Source organism: Myotis yumanensis, unplaced genomic scaffold, assembly GCF_028538775.1.
Source record: "Myotis yumanensis isolate MYYU_CA2020_CCGP unplaced genomic scaffold, mMyoYum1.0.hap1 SCAF_22, whole genome shotgun sequence".
Classification (NCBI taxonomy): domain Eukaryota; kingdom Metazoa; phylum Chordata; class Mammalia; order Chiroptera; family Vespertilionidae; genus Myotis; species Myotis yumanensis.
Genome location: NW_027223773.1, coordinates 6,308,712 through 6,327,090, shown reverse-complemented (window position 1 = coordinate 6,327,090; position 18,379 = coordinate 6,308,712). Strand labels below are relative to the sequence as shown.

General features: G+C 51.4%; 1 protein-coding gene across 2 annotated transcripts in view; it reads right to left on the bottom strand.

The window, feature by feature from the left end:
* Window positions 1-18,379, bottom strand: part of SUSD4 (sushi domain containing 4) — a 61,950-nt gene that overhangs the window by 15,983 nt on the left and 27,588 nt on the right. For both annotated transcript variants that reach the window (XM_070401203.1, XM_070401202.1), the window contains exons 3-4: window positions 9,562-9,774; window positions 668-841 (exon numbers count right to left, since the gene is read on the bottom strand). In XM_070401203.1, the coding sequence (XP_070257304.1) occupies window positions 668-841; window positions 9,562-9,774 (387 nt within the window). The remainder of the gene's footprint in view (window positions 1-667; window positions 842-9,561; window positions 9,775-18,379) is intronic.

Below are 18,379 nucleotides of genomic sequence, written 5' to 3'. Positions count from 1 at the left end.
AGTTCCCATTTAAACTTTAAATCTGGTGTACGGCCCAGCCGGTGTGGCCCAGTGGTTGAGTGTCGACCTCTGAACCAGGAGGTCACAGTTCCATTCCAGGTCAGGGCATATGCCTGGGTTGCAGGCTCCATCCCCAGTAGGGGGCATGCAAGAGGCAGCTGATCAATGATTCTCTCTCATCATTAATGTTTCTCTCTTCTTCTTTGAAATCAATAAAAATATATTTAAAAACCACAATAACAAACAAACAAACAAAACCTGGTGTACGGAGCTGGAGAAAACGCCAGGAAATGATGGGAGAGAGCTTGCTGATCAAGGGGAAGAGACAGCGGGGCCCTGTGGGGCGGCCTAGGTGTCTTTGCTTTCCCATGTGTTAGAGCAGTGGTTCTCAACCTTCTGGCCCTTTAAATACAGTTCCTCATGTTGTGACCCAACCATAACATTATTTTCGTTGCTACTTCCTGACTGTCATGTTGCTACTGTTATGAATCGCATGTAAATACCTGATAGGCAGGATGGTCTTAGGCGACCCCTGTGAAAGGGTCGTTCGACCACCAAAGGGGACGCGACCCACAGGCTGAGAACCGCTGGGTTAGAGAGCCGAGCACACGCTCTACACCACGGCCTGCGGGAAGAAGAGGCGGGAACGACAGCTTCCGTCGCCTACCTTGACAGATGGGCAGGTTGTCCCACGTCCCGTCGTCACGACATAAGGAAGCCAGGTTGTACAGGTCGGGGTACCGGATCTTGAATCCCTCGTGGCAGGTGATGTTCAGCCTGTCTCCGTGTCTGTAGGTCCTGTTCTGGATCTCCGCATCCTCGATGAAAGGGATACGGCAATCTGCGGCCGTGGGGAAAGGACTCGTTATCGTTGGAACGTAAAACGGTTGCGGTTCACGGCGTCGCAAGGAAGCTGGTGGTTGGGGACCTGCACGGGTTTGACAAACGGCCCTCACTGATCACGAGGGTCAGGTCCCACGGACGAGCCCCAGAGGCTCGGGAAGAGGGACCGAGTGGGCGGGGCTCCGGACAGCGGAGCTGATGGACGATCTCGTAAATACGAGGAGAAAGACCAGAGTTGGGGATCCAACAGCACTACCCATCTGGTTGCACCCTGTGCACACAGCGCTGTGCAGCCCGCCTGGCTGGTCCCACCCGGGCAGGGCCAGGGCCTGAGTCTGGTAAGAAAAGTGCTTTTCAGCCCCAGCAGGCTTGGCTCAGTGGATAGAGCGTCAGGCCACGGACTGAAGGGTCCCAGGTTCGATTCCGGCCAAGGGCACATGCCTGGGTTGTGGGCTCGATCCCCAGTAGGGGGCGTGCAAGAAGCAGCCGATCAATGATTCTCATCATTGATGTTTCTATCTCTCTCTCCTTCTCCCTTCCTCTCTGAAATCAATAAAGAAATATATATATTTTTTAAAAAATAAAAGAAAAGTGCTTTGCAGGAGAGCAGGGGGCTGAGCCCAGGTTGCATCTGCTATGAGCGTCTCCCATCCACCGTATCCGTTCTGGGAAGATCATAAATACAGCAGCCCGGCACCGGCACCGCTACCTATCTCACGGAGGCTTGGAGCAAGCGGCCAGCTGCCGCCCACGAAGGGAGTGAGAGCAGGATGCGCGTGGAGGGGGTGGGGGTGGCTGACAGACGGAGGCTGGGGGTCAGGAGGAGGGCGGGGGAGGAACAGGGAAACGATCAGCAGACGAAATAAAATGAATCAACTCTATCCACTTCCCACTCTCTCTCCATCCAGCTGACCACGCAGGCCGTTCCATCCTGTGCTGCCAGGTTGGGGCCTGTCCCTTGGCCCCCTCCACCCCAAACACCATCCCACCAATCCCGGCTCAGTCACGCTGGGCCCCAGGCGCCCCTCTCCCTCTCTCATCGGCACATCTCTGTGCAATATCCTCGATGGTCCGAGTGCATGTAAGCAGGGGTGGGTGGGTGGGGGGGGGCTATTTATTTCTCCATTTAGACTCAGACAGCCCCTGACTCACAGAGGCGCACTAGTCCAAGTTTGCTGCTTCCGAAATTGTGGAGAAAAGGCGAAAGCCAAGGACGCCACCTTGACCATCAGAGTGACTTCCTCCAGAAGTATCTCCATGCTCCAAGAGGTGTAGGTTTCTCAGCCACGAATAAAGAACAGGATCTCGCCCGGGTCGGTGTGGCTCACTGGCTAGAGCGTCGGCCTGTGGACTGAAGGGTCCCAGGTTCGATTCCAGTCAAGGGCACATGCCCGGGTTGCGGGCTTGGTCCCCAGTGGCAGGGCGGGGGGGGGGGGGGGGGGCATACAGGAGGCAGCCGATCAGTGATTCTCTCTCATCGTTGATGTTTCTGACTCTCCCTCTCCTTTCCTCTCTGAAATCAATTTAAAAATATATATATTTCAAAAATAAATAAAAAATAAAAAAGGACAGAATCCCATCTGCGCGGGCTGGGAGGCAGCTCTGCACCCCAAGGCCCAGAGTGGGGTTCGGGGAGCTCTTCATTAGCTACAGGACGCTCCCAGGCTGACTGGGGAGCCCTGACCAGCCCCAAACTGCTCCAGGCCGGCCTGAGAGAAGATGAGTTCCACCTGCAGGAGGTTCGGAAGGGCGCCCGTGGGGCGGGCCTGCGTTTTTCACACGCAGCCAACCTACAAGTAACTCTGGGTCGTTTCTGGTGGGAGCTTGTGAATGGCTGCTTTCTGGGGAACTGTCACCGTCAGCTTGGCGCTCGAGGCTGCCAACCATCACCTTGTGGCCTTTATACATGGGCCGACGGGGACCTCTCCCGGTGCCAATGCTGTTTTTCTGCATCTGCCTAATAATTCTGTGACTTAGAGCAACTCCCTGCCTCCATGGCCCCTGGAGAGAAAGAAAGGGCACGATCTCCGTGGCCCGGGAGCACGGGAGCTGGCAGGAGGCAGCTGGTAAAAGCGGCCCTGGTTGGGAGTTCCCCTCTGCACGTACGCGGGGCCGGTGGCACGGACAGGGGAGCCCTCGTCTGGGGCAGTCGGCTGTCACCTCACCACGGCGATCGCTGATCACTTCTGCCACTGATCTTGCCGCAGCTGCCCCGGTCTGACCCGAACTTATTTCTGCTGGATATGTTTTTTCCCCTCTCCTTTCAAGTCGTGACCACATTGAAGTGAAAGAAATCTTTTTAAGAGCAAAAACCAAACGCACACCGAAGCCACAAGGGAGGGAGGGGAGGGAGGCAGTGACTCCTATGACAAGGAGCGCAAAGAAGAAATGCTGGAGGCAGGGAGGGGCACCCCCTGGCTCCCCCTTATCTCAGAAGACGGAAAACGAGGAGAGAATATCTTAGGGGGAGGCGTGCAAATGCTTGCCCTCGTGGGCACAGGCTGCTGCTTCTGATAACTCGTCTGAGGCACCAAGGAAGAAATTTTAGATGATAGAAAAGGCACATGAGAAGGAAGGGGTTATAAATAAAACGTGTGTAAAGCATCTATTTTGTTTTGGTGAAGGGTCTGCGCTGGGAGACAACCCACTTTCGCACAGGAGGAACTCTGAAAGATGAGTATGATTCGCCCGCTTTTGAAAAATGCCCGCACCACCCACCGTCTCCATGAATAAAGGAGCGATCTCCCATCCTTTCAGCCACCTTTAGCTCATCAGTCAAGTTGAAATCTTTTAATTAAAAACGTACAAGATAGCCCTGACCGGTGTGGCTCAGTGGGTAGAGCGTCAGCCTGCGGACTGAAAGGTCCCAGGTTCGATTCCAGTCAAGGGCATGTACCTTGGTTGCGGGCACATCCCCAGGGGGGAGTGTGCAGGAGGCAGCTGATGGATGTTTCTCTCTCATCGATGTTTCTAACTCTCGATCCCTCTCCCTTCCTCTCTGTGAAAAATCAATAAAATATACTTTTAAAAAAATGTACAAGATAATAGCAATACTTAAACTCACATTGCACCTTTTCTCCCAGGAAGCTCAAAGAAACTTCTTTTTTTAAAAAAAGATGTTTAATTGATTTTGAGAGAGAGAGGAAGGGAGAGAGAAAAACATCGTTGTAAGAATGAAACATCGATCGGCTGCCTCCTGCAGGGACCGAGCCCGTAACCTGGGCATGCGCCCTGACCAGGAATCGAACCTGGGACCTTTCAGTGCACGCGATGATGCCCAACCAACTGAGCCACACAGGCCAGCGCTCAAAGAAACTTCTTTTTTCTTTAAATATATTTGTACTGATTTCAGAGAGGGAGAGAGAGAAACATCAATGATGAGAGAGAATCATGGGTCGAGAGAATTAATGATGAAGGAGCCTCCTGCAGGCCCCTACTGGGGATCGAGCCCGCAACCCAGGCATGTGCTCTTGACCTGAATCGAACCCGGGCCCCTTCAGTCTGCAGGCCGACGCTCTATCCACTGAGCCAAACCAGCTAAGGCAGAAACTTCTTAACATCCAATTATTCATCTTGCATAGCAATCCTGGTCAGGTCAATGGGCCTCACAATATTTTAGGAAGAACTTAAAAATAATGCTTGCTGAATGAATACAGTTACTTCCCTGTGACGCTGTGCGAAGAACTGGGGAGCAGAGGGGTTACGCATGGAGACTTAGCAAGTTGTGGAAGAACAGGGGCCGCTCTCCCGTGCAATCGGCGACCTTCAGCCCCAACCAGACAATGAAGAAGATGGACCCCAACATGCAGGAAGCCGGGGTAACGGGCACTCCCCTGGGAGCTTCCAGAAATACCGATGTTTGAGCTCCCACTGCCCAGACAATTAAAATTAAATCTCTTGGCGACAGTTCCAGGCGCCGTTACTTCTAGAAGTTCCCCAGGCGACACTGACCTACGGCCTGGGTTGCAGACCTCCAGTATAGTAGAAAGAGCACTGAACCACGGGTCAGAATGTGGGTCCCAGTCCCAGTTCACTTGCCACGTGACTGCTGTGAGCCACTGAAACCCTGCAGGGTGTCGTAAGGAGGCAACGCTGACATTGTCTGGTGCCAGGAATGAATGATCTCCCCAGAGCGCCGTCTAACACGGGAGAAAATCGTGTTCTCTTTCCCCTTGCAAAGCGGTGCCAGGCCATCTCCCTGCATGACTGGGTCTCAAACTCTTTTCTGATGAAGAATCATTTGGGAGTTTAAAAACAAACAAACACGCAGTCCTAGCTGGTTTGGCTCAGTGGAAAGAGCATCGGCCTGGGGACTGAAGGGTCCCAGGTTCAATTCCGGTCAAAGGCATGTACCTCGGTTGCAGGCTCGATCCGCACCCCTGGCCGGGGTGTGTGTGAAGGCAACCAATCAATGTATCTCTCTCACGTCGATGTTTCTCTCTCTCTCTCTCTCTCTCTCTCTCTCTCTCTCTCTCTCTCTCCCTTCCATTCTGTCTTAAAGTCAATGGGAAAATATCCTCAGGTGAGGATTAACAACAAATAAAAACCATGCAGCCGTTGGCCTCACTGCCAACGTTCTAACACGGGAGGCCTGGCTGTGTTTCCAGCAAGTCCTTGGTGCAGGCAGTTCCGTGGCACCCGCTTTGGGAACCAGAGCCCCATGTGAACGGGTTCTCTCCTGGTTGAGCAAGATGCCTCCCCCATGGGCCTGGGTCTGGGCCACAATGATGTATCAGCCGCCCCTCACTCCCTTTCCCTGGGAAACCTCACCTGGGGTCAGGCCTGGGTCTGAACCCCAAGTCTGCCCTGGCTTCCCTGAGCCCCCTCCTTTCTCATCTGGAAAGGGAACAGAGCCTGCTTTGAGCCTCTCCACCCGAAAGGAGTTGACCGCCAACCAGAGGACGGATTTGCTAGGAAAGCCCTCGGCTCAGCCAGCTCATTCTCAAACCACGGGCTCTGGGGGCGACCGACGCTCTGCTAATAGCCTTACGCCAGCGCCCAGAGCTGGTCTGCAACCCGTTCTGGAAGATTCCCACTCAGGCTGGCCGTGAGACCTGTGGACTCCGGCTTCCCCCAAATCCCTTCTTATTGGCTTAGCATGGATTTCTCTGCAGCTGACTTGCAGCGAGGAACCAATGGGACCAGCGACTGTTTGCAGAACTGCTCAAGGGAGAAGGTGAGGAGAACAGAGAAGAGCGCTGAGGGGAAAACAGTCCTGCAATAGACAACCCCACTGCATGGGAACGGAAGTGCCACGGCTCTCGCTCTCCCTCCCTCCTCAAGGGCAACTCCAGGGGGCAAGTCAAAGAGGAAAAGGGAAGTTCTGTTTCTGCACCCCAAGGTGCTCCAGGGACACGCTGAGTCCACCCAGAGGCGAAAGCTCCAGCTAGAAGCGTCTGACCTTCCAAATATCCAAACACCCTCCCCAGGAGTGAGAATCTTAAGGGACAAGGGGACTAGGAGCTGTGGAATGTTGTCTCATACCCCAGGGGAGGCTCTCGCCCGACCCAGGAACCATGTGCCATGATTTATTCTGTCTCTTTAAACACACACACACACACACACACACAACCAAAACCCAAAACTGCTCTGCAGCCAGTATAACGAATGCCCTGCTTGCTGAATGTAGTCTGCATCCCAGCTGTACCCAGGGATGGTTAAGTAATGAAATCTTCCCATTAATATTGATAATGAAAAGGTTCCGGCTGTTCATAACACAAATGGATGTGAATTCATTTCACTTTAGTCGCTTTGGGCCATTGGGTTTTTTTTTAAAAATACGACGTCTCTGTCCGCGCACACTGTAGTCTGACTCATGGCTATGCTGCCCCTCCCCCTGGTGGGGTGTGCAGCTGGGACTTGTCTGTCCACGTTCTGATTTGACGTGTTAAGTGTCTGTAAAGGGCCTTCATGTAGAGTCAACCTTCCTTCACGGCCATCTTTTCTTATGAAAGGACTAGAGGCCCAGTGCACGAATTTGTGCATGGGTGGGGTCCCTCAGCCTGGCCACACTGAGTGGGGCCCATCGGGGCTGGCCAGCGGGGGTGGAGGGGGGCAGGGAGAGGGGCCACGGGAGCTTGGCCAGCTGGTGGGAGGGGCCGTGGGAGGTTGGCTGTGGGAGTGCACTGACCACCAGAGGGCAACTCCTGCATTGAGCGTCTGCCCCCTGGTGGTCAGTGCGCGTCATAGCAACTGGTAGACGGGTTGTAACAGTTGCTTAGGCTTTTATATATATAGTATACAGATTGCATTTGCCCAGGGAAAGTGACCCCAGGAGACCCAGCTGAGTGGGTTTAGAAAGGAAGAGGCCTGGATGGAGGCTGTCACCTGGCCTTTGGTCACTGTACTCACATCGGCAGCCCTGTGCCCACAGGGCATATTTTCAGCCCTTTGCCAACTCCAGGGTCTCCTCTCCACCTTACTGGCCGCCTCCCTGCTCCCTGGACCACAAGCATCCCCACCCCTGCGTAGGGATGGATGGGCAGGCTCTGGTCTGAGGGAAGCAGCTCGGAGAAGCAGACACCTCCCTGTGCATCTCTGGGTTGGAGGCTCTGGGTGCCGTGAAGTTCATCCAGTGCCCGTATTATCAATCCCATGAGTTCAAACTTCTATGCACCGAGTTTACTGGGAATAAACCAGTTTTGATGGGAATAAAGGGGCCGTGAGAGAAGGAAGATGCCCGAGACACGTGGCAGAGTGAAGTGGGGAATAAGAGAGAGGGAATCTGTGTAAACGAGCGCCTACTAACCACCCGGCTTTTGTAGAGCACTTTCCTACTATGAAGCATTGTAATGCACATAAACTTAATTTCCTTACATCTGCATCTCAGGGAGAACTAAACCAGAATAAGGACTTGGAGCATAATATTTCTATACAGCCCTTTCACCCTGAACTTTGATGGTGTCATTCACAGTGACACTGTGCTGTTTTATAACTGGTTAGAATGGGCTTTTGTGACACAAAGAAGGTTAGACATGACCTTGTGGGGGAGGGAGAGGGGAATAATGGCTGAGAAGCAGTTCCAGCTCTGCTGTGTGACCTTGATGAAGTAGGTGAACCTCTCTGAGCCTGTTTCCTAATAAGAACAGTACGACTCATCTTGTGGGGGAGACTGTGCCTATCAGATGAGATCGCGAGCATGAAGTTTTACTCCGTAATTATCTATAAAAATGAGCTAATTCATTACTGTGATTACTATTACCACCACGCAAGGATTCATTAGCCTTCTAAGAATGACCTGACAAGGGATACAAATGGATTCAGCAGCCCTTACTCTTCCCAGCATTAATTCTGATCAGGGAGTAAAAGCTATTTATAAATCAAGGGGGGGAAATTTTCAGCTTCCTCACTGCTACATGACACCCAGGGCAGAAACTTCTGGGTGTCCCCGCCCCCCGCCCCCCCATAAACTATGTGGAACAGAGAATGGTTATTAGGACGTTGGCAACGATAATTTTCTCCACCATCAGGGCAACAAAGGCAATCTCTTTACACAGATCTCTCAAAGGCCAACAAAATTACCATTAATATTAAAAATCAATAGACCTTCATACTTAGGACGGCAATGCCTGTTCTCCCAAGCTTTCTAAAAAATACAACGAGTGCCCTGACCCGTTTGGCTCAGTGGATAGAGCGTCAGCCTGCGGGCTCAAGGGTGCCAGGTTCGATTCCGGTCAAGGGCATGTACCTTGGTTGCGGGCACATCCCCAGTGGGGAGTGTGCAGGAGGCAGCTGATCAATATTTCTCTCTCATCGATGTTTCTAACTCTCTATCCCTCTCCCTTCCTGTCTGTAAAAAATCAAAATAAAATGTATATTTTTTAAAAAAATACAATGAGAGCTTACCATTTGGACCAGAATGCAGGTCCTTTGGAAACACGTGGCCTTATTTCACTTCGCATAATAAAAGGACTGACCCAACATGGCCACCCCCCCTTACACAGCCCCTAAGCAAACACTGGAGCTAACTGCTAAGAGTTAGCTGGTGTGGCTCAGCTCCTTTCCAGCTCGATCCCCAGTAGGGGGCGTGCAGGAGGCAACCAATCAATGATTCTCTCTCATCATTGATGTTTCTATCTCTCCCTCTCCCTTCCTCTCTGAAGTCAATAAAAAATATTTTTAAAAAATGGAAAAAAAAGAATATCTTATCATGACCAATAAATTGAGGGGTAGTTGCTAGAATAAATGTCTCCCTTGTCAACCTGTCATTGCTCGTCACAGCTGTTTCTTTCCTTCAATGAATCACGTCTAACAGAGAACTGATAAGTAGTCATTGATTTAATCCTCTGAATCAGACATTGTCTGTATCATTACATATAGTTTTTCCCCAATAATCTACTGCGCTTTTTATGGAGTAACATGGAAATGAGTGTGGAGGTGGCAGCCCGGTCATAAACAGCCCTAATGTGATCTGAGCTTCTCTCCTGCATCGACAACAACGGTGATGAATTGGATGGTCATTGAGATCGAGAGGGGAGATGATTACTTCTAACGCTGAGATGAATGGATGTGCCCCAGCCCTCATCACACACGCGTGCTTTTCCGTCAGCGTGCAGGACTAGCTCGGAAACGAGGACAGCATCCCCGGGCACTGACCCCTCTGGCACCCGCAGCCTTGGACCCCTGCAGCCATGGCAACACAAGCTGGCCACAACGCAGACACTGACCACGTGAGAGGTTTCCATGGGAGGGGGAGGGGGGCGGGTGTGAGCACTTTACCTTCTTGCACACAAATGGATCTATCGCTTGGGATCCATCCCAGGGTCCCATTGAGATGCTTCACACACAGTCTCTTCGTAGAGCCCTTCAGCTTGAATCCGTCTTGGCAATGGTAGCGGGACACGGAGCCTTCGAAGAAAACCCCTCCGCTGGGCGTCCTGAAGCCATTCTCGGGGACGCCGGGGTCAGCACACACCTGGAGGTCATCGAACCCTACATGGACAGAGAGCAGAAAAGGTGTCCCTACACATTCCAGCGCCGAGGGTCTTCCCAGCTAAGTGGCAGCCACTGTGTTCTCCCATGGCCCACCCAACCACACCAACCAGAGAGCCAGGAACGTAGGCACTCTAGTGCACATCTCACCCTGCTCTTCGCTCCTCGCTTAGCGTTTCAGTTCCATGGCCAAGGTCGCTTTTCAAGGAGGGAGATGAGAACACATAAGCCACAAAAGGAACTGCCTCAACAGCTGGACGAAATGCTGATGGTTGAGCGAGGAGACAGATTGTCCTCGAAGGGCGGGTAAGATTTCTACAGGCAGAACCAGCTGTGGAGGGAGGCCTGGCCGGCGTTCTAACGGGAATGGCATGAGCGAGGGCCTGCGCTCAAGACAGTAGCCCATGTCTGGGGAGCAGAAAGTGGGCTCCATCGCTATATGGGTGTATGGAAGGGGCATGCTGGGAATGCCAACCTCCCCCCTGTCTCTCACCCCCGTGTGCCAGGCCTCAGTCAAGGTCATCCTTGAAGGTCTAGGAGGCCTTCCTGAACCCCACGCTTCCCCCCCCCAGCCCCCCAGTGTCCCACCACTGTGCCGTGAACACAGTCCTGCATTGAACTACAGTGGGGCCTTGACTTACAAGCGTCCCGACTAACGAGTTTTTTGAGATACCAGCTGTCTCTCGGCCGATTTTTTACATTGAGTTGATAGAGTAATTTGAGTTAACGAGCTCGGTCTCGGAACGAATTAAACTCGTAAGTCAAGGCCCCACTGTAGTTGGAGAAGGACCGCCTCTCGTACCGGGCTGTGAGCCCTCCAAGGACAGGTCCTGCGACCTTCCCATCTTGGCATCCAGAATCTCTCACAACATCCTACAGAGGAAGCCCTCCATCAGCGTCTGCTGAATGAATAAACGGGGTTGGAAAAGGAAGCTGGAGACCTACTGGGTGATCCCAAGAAGCCAGGCTAAGCGAGGAGGCCAGTGTGGAGCCAGGGGGCAGGCCCGTGGGCCCGGGGGGCCGACTGGTGGGGTGGGGAAGAGGCGATGAGCCTGAGAGGGCACGAGGGTGCTGGAGGGGCAAGGAGGGCACCAGGGTACAAGGCATTTCCGCTTCAGGTCACCTGACTGGAGGTCGGGGTGAGGGAGATGCCCAGGTGGCTGAGATGAAGGCTGTCCTGGGCTGGAGGGGAAGCCAGGCATGAGGAATGGTCCTTCGTGTGCATAAGATCTGAACGCCCTGTCAAAGGGAAGGAAGGTAGCTCACCTCTTAGTTCTTACACAACCAATGGACACATCCTCACGGAATAGGTACCAAAAATAGACACTAACCCAGGGCTCACCCCTCTTAGGGTGCTCCCCATCCTGATTGTCAACGCTGGTCTACTCAGCTGTCTCCCTCACTGGGCTGTGAATCTGGGAGGGGGAGACCAGCTCTTATTCTTCACCTCCTCGGCACCTAGCATGGTGTGTTGTGAGGGTGGACATCCCACCAGTGCTGCTAATAAAAGAGGAATGAATGGATGAGTGGAGGGAGGGAAAGAGGATAAAGAATAAGTGGGTGGATGGAAGGATAGAGGATGGGTGGATGGAAGGATAGAGGATGGGTGGATGGATCAGTGGGTGATGGATAGATGGATGGATGAATAAAGGATAGATGAATAAATGGATGGGTAGATGGAGGATAGGTGGGTGGATGATGGATGGATGGATGGATGGATGGATGGAGGATAGATGGGTGGATGGATGAAGCCACACAACATCTGCTCTGCTGGACTCATCAGGCAAACGTCCCTCCCCCTCCCCCTATCGCTTCAATAGCATCTAAAGCCTGTGTATTCCAGGGACAAGGGAGGCGTGATATGCCTCCTCCCCCCAGACACAGACACCTTCTCCTCTCCTAACCCGAATGTACTGCTCTCTTCACATTTTTACAACCTTCTTCCAGTCCACATCCCCAGACACCCCAGCCTTCCTCCTCCCTCTCCAATGTGGGGCCAGAGGTGGGTGTATGCCAGGGGTTCGGCTGAGACATCTGTGTCCACCTCCTCCTGCCCCAACACGTGCCTTCTGACCAGTCACCGCCTGCGAGCACATGAGCCATGCTGACTGCTGGGTCTGGGCACAGACCCTTACCACCCTGAGCCACAAAACTGTTCTCTCTCAGAGAAGAACAGATAAGTCAAGGGAGAGGTGGAGATAAGATCCGGCCTCGGATCTATCAGAAAAATGACCCCTGCCCTAATAAATAAATGATGAAGATCAGGATGTGAGAACAGCAGAGCTTCCTCGTGAATCCAATTCGTACTCTTCCTTTACATATCCCTGCCCCTTTAAAAGGACATCCCTGTCCAGTCTCTGCTTTCACGTAACCATAGTTACCCCCTGACTCTACGTCCCTGCCCGGGCCTGTGCTGATGATCAGGGTGCTGCTGGCCTCGGAGTCTAGCCGTCGGCGAAGAGGGGAATGAGAACAAGCAGTGAAAAGAAAGCAATTGGAAAGCGGGGCGGCACAAGGAGAAAAATATTCTTCATTTTGGACAACTAATCCCATCGAGCAAGACAGTAATTTTCTGGGGCTTGAGCGAGCTTCGATTCCACTTTGCAAATTGCCCCCAAGCGGATCGGGTCCCAGCCTGGGCCATTTTTTTTCTGTGGAGCTGTTCTCCTGGTGTCTTTCTGTAATGTTGATGGGCAGCCCCATCAGATAACGTGTCCACTAAGGAGGCGGGCTGGCCTCGGGGCTGGGGAAGAGGAGCGGAGAGTAACACGCCTGCTGCCCACTGACCAATCTTATCCTAGGACCCTGCAGTCCTGAAATCGAGCCGTCTCCCTCCCATTCTTCAAATTCTGTGACTGCTTTGGATCCAAATAGCCACAGCCTGGAGAAGGGAGAGGAGCTCATGGGGTGATTTCCAACATGTATGTTTTGGGGGTCAGATGGAGGATGGGACGTTCCATTTTAATGTCCTCAGAAGTGGCGTCCCCTAGCACTTGCTCCTGAATGCCATGGAGTGTGGCATTTATAGAGAAGAGCGGGTCTTTGTGATGGTTCGTTTCCTGTGTCAACTTGGCTGGCCATGGGATGCCCGGATATTTGACCCGACAGTATTCCCGGGGTGTCTGTGAGGGTCATGCTGGGCGAGATTAACACGTGAGTGGTTGACTGGGTAAAGCAGATTGCCCTCCTGCACGTGGTGGGCCGCGGCTAATCCGTTGAGGGCCTGCGCAGAATAGAGGCTGGGGAAGGGAGAATACACGCTCTCTGCCTGCCTGACTTCAAGCCGGGACATCCGTCCTCCCTTGACTTGGACTGGAACTTACACCATCGGCTCTCCTGGGTCTCTCCAGCTGCCCACAGTAGATCTTGGACTTCTCAGCGTCTATAAATGCATGAGCCAATTCCTTATGAGTGTGTGTGTGTGTGTGTGTGTGTGTGTGTGTGAGAGAGAGAGAGAGAGAGAGAGAGAGAGAGAGAGAGGGAGAGAAAGTCCTATTGGTCTGTTTTCTCTATTGTGAAATTAAGAGAGATGGAAACACACGTAAAGCATGCCTGGCACGTGGTAAGAGCACAATAAATGTAAGTTATTCCTTTTCCATCTGTTCCCTAAAGAACCGAAAAATACAACTTCATAAAAAGGCAATCTCCTAATTTCCGAGAGCCACCGTCATTTCCAAAAATATTCAAGCTGTTTTCCCCCTAATCTGCCCCAGAATTAAGTGTCTTTGCAAATGACTGTTGACTTTAAGAATGACAACCGAGTGCTTCGCTTGGCCAACAGCTAAACCGTAAGTTAGTAACATAAACTTCCAGAGAACTGAACTCTGTTTTCTCTAACTTACGGCCCCGGCGTGGAGGGGGACTTGAGGGCCAGCAAGCAGTTCCCAGTGCAGGGACAGCTCTGGTTTTCATTACCAAGACAGCAGCCGGTTTCTTGGAAACCTCCCCAGCGTCCGCTCTCAGGGCGAGCAGTCAAGCTCCTCGGAACCCCCGATGCAGGCGCAAGGCCACGTACATCCCTGGGCCCCAGGGAGTCACACCAAAACCAAACAAACAGAAAACACCAAGAATCTGAGGATTCAAGGAGAAAGAGCTCAGAGCACAAGAAGCAGACGCAGACAAATGTTTCAGTAGGAAAGAACACAAAAAATTCGACAAGGGAAACCAAAGGTTTCCAAATGGATTTTGTTTGTGAACTTAGTGCTGGACCATTCAGTGTATTAACGGTCACATATCTAAGAGGTACCTGGGCCCGGCCGGCGTGGCTCAGTGGTAGAGCGTCGACCTATGAACCAGGAGGTCATGGTTTGATTCCCGGTCAGGGCACATGCCTGGGTTGCGGGCTCCATCCCCAGTGGGGGGCATGCAGGAGGCAGCCAATCAGTGATTCTCTCTCATCCCTGATGTTTCTACCTCTCTCTCCCTCTCCCTTCCTCTCTGAAATTAATAAAAAATGTATATTTTTTTAAAAAGAGATATCTGGGGGAAGAAAGGGAAGGTGATTACTGTTATCATTTATTAGGCTGAACAGATTTTTCACTACAAAAGCAGTGTCTCTTGGGAAATACAGCGAGGACCGGGCTCATTACTATAGTAATATTTCTGCCACACCAATAGCGCCATATACTGCTTATTACAGCAAATTTATACTAACGAGGTACCACTTAAACCTCGTTTTGTGAAGACACAACAATGAGTTGGGGAATATGGAATTTATCGATGTGGGTTGAGGGCTCAGTATTCTGGATTCCATTACCCAGAGTACACACTGAACACTGCACCGTGATAATATTATACTTATTAGTTATCGACAGAACAGCAACTCTGAATATTTGGATGGCAATCAAGTTAGGCAACTGTTCCCTAGAAACAGTGAGAATGTGTGCATGTTTCAAGAAGGAACCAGAGATGAACAGAACGTTTGCTATGTCGGAGCAAGGAAATGTAGCAAAACAAAGTCTTCACAGCATAATTTAGACCTGATGAAAGTGGATGGAGGCCACAGATGTGGGAGTCATGGCGCCCCCCCCGTTTGACGCCAGGACTGATGTGAGCTCCCTGGGGATTTAATTCGCGTTGATTTCCCCATCATTCCTGGATCCTTCCGCTCCGTTTCAGGGCCAATAAAACTGATAACGATGCTAACTCGGAAAGCGATTTTTCACTCCGGTCTCAGGATACCGCTGCATAAAAGCATGGCTCGCCACGTAACGAAATCACTCCAGATTATGACAGTGTGACATGGAAAAGCAGAATAAACCTTTTTATCTGCTCGAAATAAAGCAAGCACAGGCAACCATTCATCGGAGAACAAGGACTTCTCCCAGCAACGCGAAGATGGTGGCTTGGGCATGTCCCAGCTGATAGAAACTTTAGGATTACCGGGTGACAGCACTGACTCAAGGAAGACGGCAAGGATGAATAAAAGAAAGGATTCACACCTTTTAAATGCGGTTTTTCCTAAAGCAAATCCTTACGGAGCCAAATGAGGTCCCCGTCTAGCTGAGCTCCGGGACCCTGGACAGATAACTGCATCTCCCAGGGTTGTCGCATCTTATCCATAAACAAGGCAACTGGATGACTTCTCAGGTCCCTTCCACGTTTAAATCCCAGAACTTCTAGACCAGTGGTTCTCAACCTTCCTAATGCCGCGACCCTTTAATACAGCTCCTCATGTTGTGGTGACCCCCGATTTCATGGTTACAAATTGAACATCATGAAAGCATAGTGATTCATCACAAAAACAATATGTCATTATAGATGTGTTTTCCGATGGTCTTAGGCGACCCCTGTGAAAGGGTCGTTCGACCCCCAAAGGGGTCTCGACCCACAGGTTGAGAACCGCTGTTCTAGACTCTTTCTGATCAAAAAAATAATAAATGGTAACAACCCCCTCTCCCCCGCCCCAGGCACAAACACTTACATGGAAGCAGCCCGGATGACAATTCATGGGTGGCTTGAAACAAACCAACAAAAACTCCCAGAAATGGCTGTCTGCTGTTTTTTAAAAACTCTGGTTCCCTTTCCTTTCTGTGAGCAACACTAACGCATAAGAGCGCGACAGTTTACAGAGCGTTTTACGCGCGGGATCGCAGCTCCGCCACAGAACAGCCCCGAGAGACCAATCGGACAGGCTGGGAGGGTCCGTTCTCACAGGCACATATGAGCATCCGACCGCTAACGAATGGTCCTAACTTCACAGCCGCCTCGTCAGGAACCCCGCGCATTCCCTCCGCACGGTGGTTCATTCACAAACCGGCCTCCGGATCATGGTGTCACATTCTCAAGTGCCACCCGGGCTTCCCCGGGGTTTGGGGACCGGGAGGAAGAGCAAGGTTCCATGGGAAGCAGAACATGGAAAAGCAGCCACTGCTGACGTAGGGCGGTGTCGTGCAAGGAGACTGTCTCTGGTCACCACCGAGATGACCTTCCCTACTAGTAACAGGCAGGGATCGGTGGACACTTCGGCAAGGAACGAAGAGTTCAGGGCTCTGTTTGTTTCTTTCTTTCTTTTAAAGATAATTAGCTCAAGGAAAACCTTGCTTCCATCACCTATATATATAAAGTCACCATCAAAAATCTGCTCAGCCCGGCCAGTGTGGCTCAGTGGTTGAGCATCGGCCTATGAACCAGAAGGTCATGGTTCCATTCCCGGTCAGGGCGCATGCCCAGGTTGCAGGCTCGATCCCCAGTGGGGGGCGTGCAGGAGGCTGCTGACCAATGATTCTCTCTCATCATTGATGTTTCTCTCTCTCCCTCTCCCTTCCCCTCTGAAATCAATAAAAATGTATTTTAAAAATGTGCTCAGATGTTCCAGTCACCACCATTTCTGCTCCGTCCCCCTAGGAATCGGCTGTCTTTGGTCAAAGCCACAATAGGGTTCATGCATCAATTATTAGCACTGAATGCTAATGATTAAAACACAATTCCCCACATAAATAGTTAACTAAAAAAAATACAAGAAGTATATTATAGCATGATCCTTTTTAAAAAATACACAAAAAGGAGGCATCTGCATAGAAAAAAGAAAAAGGAATCTGCCTACATTTTAACTGGGTTATTTGGGGTTGAAGGTTGATTTTTATAATCTTCTTTACATATGTCTGTATATTCCAAATTCTCTGCAATGAAACATTTATCATTTTTAAAAAATGAATAGTGCCCTAGCTGGTTTGGCTCAGTGGATAGAGTGTCAGCCCATGAACCAAAGGGTCCTGGGTTTGATTCCGGTCAAGGGCACGTACCTCGGTGGCAGGCTCCTCCCTGGCCCAGGCCCTGGTCGAGACTCGTGCAGGAGGCAACCAGTCGATGTGTCTCTCTCACATCGATGTTTCTCTCTGTCTCTCCCTCTCTTCTCCACTCTCCCTAAAATCAATGGGAAAATATCCCTGGGTGAGGATTAAAAAATAAAAATTGAATTTTTTTAAATGTATGCTAATGGCACGGGTGTGTTAAATTGGGGATGGATCACTGACAGGCTCCAATATTAAGAACAGAGCAGTGAGGTTCTTCTAGAGAAGCATGGTCCCCGGAGCCAGAGCTGCTGTGATGGGCACTAAATTCCACAGAGACGCCTACAAACAATATCACTTCACTCTAGTGGGCGCCCTAATCCATTTCCTCCCAGGAGGAATGGAGCCAACTCCGGGTGCCCCAGACTCTGACACGGCCCAGGGCTGATGGAATCCAGCGTGCTGCCCATGGGGTTACAGCCCTTCTTCCCAGGAGGGGGGCAGCACTGAAAATCCGGGGGCTCACACCCGGCAGACAGCACGAGACCAGGAGAGAGCAGAGCCAACGGGAGCCGAGGGTGACACAGCTGGCTGGTAGGGACCGATAATGAACCGTGACTTCCTATCTGAAATCACTTCATTTCCCAAACCCTGGATTATAAATAGGCCGTCCGCGGAATTCGTTTGGGATCAAAAACGTTTGGATGAAATGCCACCGGTTCCCAAAACAAACACCCTTTTCTCTGATGGTAACCTGCACACCAGCCGGAGGAGAAAGACAAAAGCCAAAGGTGACGTGAGATGTTCTCCCAGCAGCCCCGGGGGCCGCCATGGCTGCTTCGCTTCAAAGAAAAACAAATCACCGTCACGAAAGGGCATCGAAAAATGGGCTCTTTTGACGTGCAAATTTCTACCCTGATTTGCGGTTTAAAATGTGTGTTACAGCCCTGACCGGTGTGCTCAGTGGTCAGAACACTGGCCCGTGCACCCAAGGGTCTCGAGTTCGATTCCTGGTCAAAGGCTCGTACCTGGGTTGTAGGTTCAATCCCCCCGGGGCCCGGTTGGGGCATGTGCATGTGTTGGAGACAACCAATTGCTGGGTCTTTCTCACACTGATGTATCTCTCTCTCTCACGTTGATGTTTCTCTTTCTCTTTCTCCCTCTCTCCTTCTCTCTCTCTCACACACACATTGATGTTTCTCTCTCTCTCCCTCTCTCCCTTCCACTCTCTCTAAAAATCAATGAAAAAAATACCCTCAGATGAGGATTAATAAAAGGCCGAATTACAGCAGTGATGGGGGTAGACCTGGTGAGCAGTCCAATTCAGGAATGAGGGCATTTAGGAGGAATGCAAAGAAAAAAGGCAAACACAT